Genomic DNA, 8,790 nt, shown 5'->3' with positions numbered 1-8,790 from the left:
TTTGTGTTCAGAACGTTCTATGGGACGATTTTACTGTGGGCGTTTATCACTTACTACAGCCCTGTTAGGACAACGCATTCCTCATTTCCAAATCTTTCTGTAGCCACAGCCTGTGGTCACTATTGATTTTAAATAATATCGGATGGCATACAATGCCATTTCTGGATAATGTTTTGCTTAGAAGTTCTACTTTTCTGGATCTCCATCCTCCCCCCGCCACCCCTCAGGTTTGACGCTATTCTTTAACATAAATTGCACAAACTAACATGCATGCCAAGAGGATTTAACCCACTGATTAAATTGAAGGAGATTTAATGTGTACAAAGACGTGGCATGAAACCCAACGGGTTTATTGTTTCTATAAAAGGTTCGTTAAAGTTGACTGACTGACGTGTGCAGTACTAACTGTACTTACTGCTCCCTGGTCCCGGAGGGAGGAAGAGTTTTACAAAGAAAACTATTCAGTTCTTTCTAACCTCTCTTTCCATACCGTCACACACCCAGAAAACACTAAAGTCCACTTTCAAGCCATTTAAAAGCAATTGTTCCTCCTGAAGTCTGGGAACGCGGGCAGAGGACGCACCCTGCCCTCACCCCATCAGCGCTGAGCAAAGTCCTCCGAGTGTCTCCTGGGGACCCCGGATTCCAAGACGGGTCCCTTCAGCCCTATCCGAGGGCGACTCCGAGGTCGGTGGTGTCCGAGGTGCTAAGAGCACAGCTCGAGGCTAAACAGGGTTCACGCTCGCTAGGCCACGGGGGTGGCCCCTATTCGCGGGGGCCTGGCCAATCTCTGGCTCCAGCCCGGGCTCCTCGACCCGCACAGGGGAAGGCGGGCGGAGGGCGGACACGTCACGGGAGGGGGGCCGCGGGCCGAGCGCGGAACGAACCGCCAAGGAAAGGGCGAGCGCCGGGGAAGACCCGGGGACCGGGGAAGGGGTCGACGTCCACAAGCTCCCACTCCCACCCCTGCCCGGGGCCGCCAGGTCCTCGCCGGCCGCTTCCGGCGCCCTCCGAGCCCCTCCCGCGCCGGCCGTGCCACATCCTCCAGTGACGTCAGCCAGCGCCGCCATATTGGAAAGGCGCCGCCGCTGCCGCCGCCGCTTCCTCCTCCACCGCTGCTTCTTCCTTCACCGCCTCCGCCACCGAGCTCCGGCTGCCAGGGGGTCTGCGGCAGCAGTAAGAAAGCAACCCCTCGCTCGCCCCGCCGACGCCCAGCCCGCCCGCTTCGCCGCGGCCCGTATCCCCATGACTGCCTCCTGTCCCGCTGCCCGCGGACGTCGCCCCAGCGCCCGGGTTTAACACGGAAGCGCGGGTCGGGGGCTGCGGAGGGAGGAGGAGGGAGACCCGGCCGGTCCCGCGTCTCTCTCGGCCCGGCGTGGCGCCTCAGCCGGAGCCATGACCTCGCTGACCCAGCGCAGTTCCGGGCTGGTGCAGCGGCGCACCGAGGCCTCCCGCAACGCCGCCGACAAGGAGAGGGCGGCGGGCGGCGGCGGCGGCAACGGCGAGGACGACGCGCAGAGCCGCCGCGACGAGCAGGACGACGACGACAAGGGCGACTCCAAGGAAACGCGGCTGACCCTGATGGAGGAGGTGCTCCTGCTGGGCCTCAAGGACCGAGAGGTGCGGCCCCGGCGGGCAGGGCGGGGGCGGCCGGCGCGGGGCTCGGGCGCCAGGCGGGAGCCCGGCCACTGGTTCCGCGCGTCTGCCCTCGGAGCTCCTGAGCTCCGCGCTCGGGAGCGCCCAGCCGGCCCGGTGCTTCCAGATCCTCCCCGCACAGATTGTTTGGATTTCCCTTTCTCCTTTCACAGTCACTCCTTAAATTTTGACTCCCCGACAGTCTCTTTCTTCCTCGCTTTTTTTCCCAGCGTGTCTAACCCGTATAGACCCCAGGGTACAATTCCCACCTGGAGACTGCGGGTTAGAGTGAAACACATGGAACCACCAGCGCCCCGAACTCATGGTTCTGCAGGTTTTAGGACCTGGGAGGGATCCACGAATCTGCCTTCTGGGGGATTTAAAAAACAAACAAAAAACAAACCCAACAGCTTAAGGTGTACCTTTTGGAATTTTGGGAAATTACGGTGAGATGGTAATGGAGGCAAAAGTTGTTTTGCTGATAAAGTTAGAAGTCCAACAAAATTCTCGTGAAGCCTCCTGGAAATTGACCTTCTAGGTAACTTGCTTTGGGTGAGAGATTATTTTAAGTATTGCTTTTACGTTTTATTGCTTGACTGTGTTCAAAAAAGTGTTTACATTCTCAAGGAAGGACTTTTTCGTGGGGGTGCTTGAATTGCTAGGTTTGTTATTTGATGAAAGGCCTGAAAGTTTCAGTAGATAACTTGTGTTCAGATTTTGAAATGATTATTTTCACCCCAGTATCTTGTGAGAATGTTCACACATACAGAAGTTAAGAAAACACTGCAGTGGACACCTATATACTCATCTCCTAGGTTCTGTAATCATTATTTTATTATATTTGTTTTATCATATGTATATGTCTCCAAAAATTATAGACTTGCAGAGGGTCGGACAGGTCAATGGATATTGTATAAATTAGCTATGGTGGGGAGGGTTCTAGAAACTTGTTTTATCTCCATATGGAAACTACAGACAGCACATTTTAGAATCAGATACAAAAATATCTAAGTTTTTAAAAAATTTTAATAATATTTTCCCAATTCATAGAGGTGGGCAAGAAAAAATTAGTTCTTATTAAAGCAACTTAGTCTTATTTCAGCAAGATTTATCAGATATAGGTGAGTTTTATATGGATTATTCGTGGACTCCTGATATTTGGTAATCTCATGAATTAAAACTTACCTTGATGGAAATGGCAGTATTTCCAGAGTATTTGCAGTATCCAGTTTTCCATTTTGCTCAGGTTTTACTGATGATCACTTGGAAAAAGGTTGACGTCCCTTGGCTATTAAAGGGCCTGGTATCTGTTTTTGAATTATTGAGTTATGATGAAAGCAGCTTATATGTGAAATATCTTTTCGTTCTTTGGAAAAACGAACTAGATGTACATTGACCAATGTGACTTTTAGAAAGTACTCAACTTGGTTTTTTTTAGGCTTCACACCTTAAAACTGTGGTTCTAAACATTTTTCTTTAAGGCTTTATCTTTTTCCTTTGAGACAAAAGTAACATTGTAGAAAATACCCCCAGGAGTTCCCTCTGTGGCTCAGCAGAAAGGAAACCGACTAGTATCCGTGAGGATCCGGGTTTGATCCCTAGCCCCTCTCAGTGGGTTGGGACTCCAGTAGTGGGTTGGGGATCCAACGCTGCTGCAAGCTGTGTTGTGGGTCGCAGACTCGGCTCAGATTCCGAGTTGCTGTGGTTGTGGTTGTGGCTTAGGGCTGGCAGCTGCAGCTCCGATTGGACCCCTAGCCTGGGAACTTCCATGTGCCACATGTTCAGTCCTAAAAACAAAACAAAAAAAAACAAACAAAAAAAGAAAGAACCCCCCATCTCCACCCCCCCAGCAAAACACCCAAAGTGAAGCAAACAAGTTATTCATGTTACCAAGTGAACAGTTTGGTTTTAGTTTTTGAGACTTTTCTATGTGAACACTTTGTAAAACTAAAACTTAGAAGCTAAAACCAAAACTAGTTTTTGGACTTCTGAGTCACTTTAAATGAGAAATTATGGTGAGAAAGTACCTTTTTTTTTCCAAGTATATGTTACTCTAAATGTTTAACCTGAAGTGTATTATTAGCATGCTGTTTTCTTTGTGATGAGTTTTCATGAAGATAATCTAAAGAATTATTTGTTGAAGCTTAATGATGCTTACACAATAAGTTCTCAGGTGGCAGGTAATTCACTGTACTTTGCCATGTCATGGCCAAGGTCCGGACACTGGCTAATTCTGAGCATTTCTTGCTGATTTCAAAAACCACAGAGGGAAACTTTTTCACCTCTTTTTTTTGTGGCAAGTCCTGTAGTGGAGGTGGGTGGGATTGGGACTTTGTATTGCTTTAGTTTTAGCTTTTAGATATTTACCTGTATATTTTTCCCCTGTCCTCACATCTTTACATAATAACTAGCCCTGGCAACTCATCCTACCAATGCTCCTCCCGTGTCTTCAACTCATATCACTCTTTAGGGGACAGGAATTATTCTCTTACATAGGTTCGAGGCATTTATGCTTGTTAATGTTATATTTTAACTTACTAAATTTAATGTTAACAAGTTCTCAACTTTAGCCACAATATACAGCTTAGTTAATTCACAGCTTTAACTGTTATTTTAACTTAGTGCTCATCTTTGTGATATCTGGGTACTCCTAAGATTTAAAAGCTAGATTTAAAGTTTTGGTAGGTCGTTAATGATAGACACATTTTATATATATGTGAGCTAATCTTGTTTGAAATAAAAACAAGGAAAATTTTAAAGAAATTGTGGAGTGGTGAAATTAGTTTGACTCTAAAAATGCTGGAGACTTATGGCTTGTAAAAAATAATTTTTGTTGAATAATAAACCTTCACATGAGTGTGAAGAATTTTTGCAAACTGAGCACACCTGCTAAACCAGTGCCTCGATCAAGAAACAGGACATGTCCAGCTCTCCAGAAGCCCTGTCTGATTTCTTTTCCCTTCACTGCCTGGTCCTCAGGGGTCACCACTCTCTTGACTTTAGAATTCAGCATAGAATAATTTCACCTAATTTTGTACTTTTTCATTTGTGCCTTTGTTCAGTATTGTTTGTGAGCTTCAACCATGTTGTGTGACGTTGTCATTTGTTCATACTCATTGTACTGTCAACTTAACTTTTTAACACATTAACAATCTACAGTATTTTAAAAAATCACATCCTGAATCTAATACTATCCCCTTCACCCCTTTACTGAACAGAAGGCTCAGCCTGCCTGCCGGTAAGCATATGGTCTGGCTTCAGATTACCTATTAGGGGTGACTATAAAGTTATTGTGAGTTTCATTTGAGATTTTTTTTTTTTTAACCAATGATTTTCCTTTCTGGCTTTTATTAAAACACAGATGCCTGGGCCCCTCTGGGGATTCTGGCACTCAGTCTAGGCAGAGGACTTAAGTGTTGAAGTAAATCTTCAGAGGCCACAGCAAGGATGGCAGATAAGTTTAAATTTGAATTCAGCTTCCAAATAATTAGCAAGGTTTCTGCAATCTCCCCTCTGTTTGAGGGGGAGGGGCAACAGACAGGCCGGGTTTTTTTTTTTTTTTGGTAGGCAACAAATAGATTTATTAAGATGGGGTGCTTGTGAGAGATGCGAGTGGGCAGGAAAGGAGGTTCTGCCAAGCCAGGTATTTTCTTTTCCCCAACTATTTGATTTTTCTGTAGAGGCCTTAATAGAGTGTTTTTGGAATGTCTTACTAAGGATTATCTGAAATAACTTGGTGTCATATACTTTTAATTTACATTTGTGGTAAATCTTAGTAGAGTTGGATTTGATTATTTTAAATAGCCAGGTGTAATTTAGAGTGTGCATATGGAATAGCTAAGGGGAAAGAAGGGATGTAGTCCTGGTCTGAAGTATATTCTTTGTTTCACACAATAACTGAACTCTGAGCCTCACAGCAGCATATGGAGATTCCCAGGCTAGGGGTCAAATCAGAGTTACAGCTGCTGCCTACGTCACAGCTCACGGCAATGCCAGATCCTTCCCCCAATGAGTGAGGCCAGGGATCGAACCTGCAACCTCATTATTCCCAGTCGGATTTGTTTCTTACTCTGTCACAATGGGAACTCCTAGTAAAATCTTTTTAAAGTTAGCCACAGTCAGTTACTAATGGTTTGTTTGTTTTTAAAATTTTATTGAAGTATATTTGATTTATTATTTTCTGTTTATTTCTGCTGTATAGCATAGCGACACATTATATAATGTATTCTTTTTCATATTCTTTTCCATTATAGTTTATCACAGGGTATTGAATATAGTTCCCTGTGTTATACAGTAGGACCTTGTTTATCCATTCTATATATTAATAGTTTGCATCTGCTAATTCCAAACTCCTAAACTGGAGGAGGGATGGATTGGGAGTTCAGGACTAGTTACTGATGTTCTTAGTTCTTACAGATAAGAATCTGTTGTTTTTTTGTTTTTGTTTTTCTGTCTTTTGTCTTTTGTCTTTTTAGGGCCACGCTCACAACATATGGAGGTTCCCAGGCTAGGAGTCGAATCAGAGCTATAGCTGCTGCCTACACCACAGCAATGTGAAATCTGAGCCTTGTCTGCCACCTACACCACAGCTCATGGTAATGCTGGATCCTTACCCTGCTGAGTGAGGCCAGGGGTCAAACCTGCAACTTCATGGTTCCTAGTAGGATTCATTTCCGTTGCGTCACGACAGGAACTCCATGAATCTTAATGCCATAATTTCACTCTGTATCTTGAAAAATAAGTAGGTGCCTGAGCTGGATAATATACAGTTAGGATAAAATAGGTAACTTTATCTAAAATGGAACTGATTTTTGTGTGACTTTTAAACTGGCTCCAAAGATTGATCCAAAGATGTGTTCCATTTTTGGAGTAAGTTTTTCCAAGGTTGCTACTTTGAAATACAGTATTTATCAAGACTTCTGAGTTTTGGAATTTTGTTATTACTTTAATACAGATAATATGCTTTTCACATTTTTGAAAGATTTGAATTTTTATTTTTTTCAGCTGTCTTTAAGACTAAGTATAGTTCTCTTGTGATGTAGTTGGTTAAGGATCCCCTGTCACTGCTGTGGCTTAGGTTGCTGCTGTGGCGAAGGTTCAATCCCTGGTCTAGAAACTTCCACATGTTCTGGGTGTGGCAAAAAAATAAAAGAGTAAGTACACAACTATGAGATAATCAGGATCTCAAAAATCAGTTTTTGGGTTCATTGAACCACTTGATTGTATCTTTTAAATAAGATTTTATATTCATAAAATCACTTTTCATTGCCTTGGGGTTCTTTCACAGTATGGCAAAAAACACTCATTGTTCATTTTATAAGTCATACTAATGTTTGATATTTATTAATTTTAAACCATCTGAGCATTCCTGTATGGGTCATTTTGAGATTATCTTTTAGAATTATAGTTTGAAATTATTTTGATCAAATAGTTTGGGAGTTTTTCTGATGTTTGAAAAAATAGCCTGTAATAGTAAGTGTAAGCTTACATGTAAATCTCAAAAGACCTTGAGTGCATTATGCTTGTCCTTATGTCATGTTCAACTTTTGGGCCCAAATCCTTTATGTCTAAGCAAACTTTCCCTGTTTTGTATCAGCATAATTTTTTTTTTTTTTTGCCATTAATCAGAGTAAATTGTATCATTCAAAGTTGCTATAGTCTTTGTTTAGGGAATTTTATTTTCATGAATCTCCTTTGGCAGGAGATGCATGACTATAGCATGTGGAAGTTCCTGGGCCAGGGATTGAACCCGTGCCAAGCAGCAACCCAAGCCACCTCAGTAGCAACGCTGGATCTTTAACCCATTGAGCTAGGGGCCAGGGATCTAACATGTACCCTCATGGATACCAGTTGGGTTCATTACTGCTGAGCCACAATAGGAATCCTAAAACAGGGTGCTATTCACATTATCTCATCTTAGTAGTTGTTTGGTAAAACCCTGATCTGCCAGAATACAATTAATCTTAAAGTATATTACATTACAGAAAGAATGCCTCTGGTAAATACACTTTTAAGCTTGAAAAAGTTAAATTTTAAATGAAAAAAGTAACTTATTTTTGGATTTAGTCAATTGTATGTAGTTTACATATTCCTTTAATGGGGAAGTTCTTAAATTGAAGTCTACCGGTGGAGTTTCGCAAGTTCGTGAACACTCTGAAGTTGTGTGTGTTGCACATGTATGTTTTTCTGGAGACAGAGAACACAGCTTTCACCAGATACTCAAAGCACTTAGTGAACGGTTTACAAATGATCCAGTAGAAACTTTCTTTATTTTAGTTTAACTTTTTTTGTTTTTGCTGTGTTTTGTCTTTTTTTTTTTTTCTCCTCCTAAAAGTTGACTACAGAAAATTTTAGGTTTCAGGGTTGCAGTGAGTTGGATTTTCAGTTCTGTGAGATTTGAGATAAGAAGCTAACATTTCTTTAGTCTGGTCATCTTGCTAAATGACATAAGGTTTGTAACTACCACATGGAGAGTTGTGACAACTTTATGCATTCATCATATGTTTATTGAGCCAAACCCTTGATGAGTTGCTAACACTAGGGTGAAGGTGTGTATCTTCAAGCCCATTTCATTTTAGTTCTTTTGGGTTAAAACTCTTATAGTAAACTAAAGAACTAAATTGTGTTGCTGTCATGGAATTTTTCCATGGTGAATATCTTAGCCTGGCATATAGCTACCACTCAGTAAATGTTTATTAAGTAAATCATGTATTTTCAATGAGGGCAGTGTCATCCCTAAGGGAGGGAAAGTTAGTTCTGGAGGTGGTGGTAAAAAATTCTTAACTCCTTTTATGTATAAAACATGGATATACATGTGGTATATAAACTGATACACGTTGTGCCCACTTGCTAAAATTTTATGGGAGAGGATGTGGTTAGGGAAAAAGTCTGAAAAAGCTATTTTAGGGGGCAGTGATGAAAAAAAAAGTTGAGAAATACTGAAATAAATCAGTATTGGAAAATACTAAGTTTGTGCTTAGCTGAAGGTTTAGAAATCTTTTTCTCTGATAGGAATTTTTATTATAATAGAATGTGATTTTTTTCAGTAGTAGGAGGAACAGTTTTAGCATACTGAATTGTAAGGAGTTGTGGGTTATTCAGAAACAAAGTTGTTCTTGTTAATAACATGTAGGTAAACTTTTTATTCCCTACTCG

The 8,790-nt window shown here is 42.1% G+C and overlaps 1 protein-coding gene across 1 annotated transcript in view; it reads left to right on the top strand.

Annotated features, from left to right (window-relative positions):
* The first annotated feature begins 1,068 nt into the window (after positions 1-1,068).
* Positions 1,069-8,790, top strand: part of GOLPH3 (golgi phosphoprotein 3) — a 49,048-nt gene continuing 41,326 nt past the window's right edge. Inside the window, exon 1 of the mRNA XM_021077099.2 lies at positions 1,069-1,620. Coding sequence (XP_020932758.1) covers positions 1,396-1,620 — 225 coding nt within the window. The 5' untranslated portion in view covers positions 1,069-1,395. The remainder of the gene's footprint in view (positions 1,621-8,790) is intronic.

This window comes from Sus scrofa, chromosome 16 (genome assembly GCF_054392235.1).
Source record: "Sus scrofa isolate SSC_HxYL_T2T_F1_AM1 chromosome 16, Sscrofa_HxYL_maternal_Yorkshire_Landrace_v2.0, whole genome shotgun sequence".
NCBI lineage: Eukaryota > Metazoa > Chordata > Mammalia > Artiodactyla > Suidae > Sus > Sus scrofa.
This window is presented reverse-complemented; position numbering and strand designations above follow the sequence as displayed.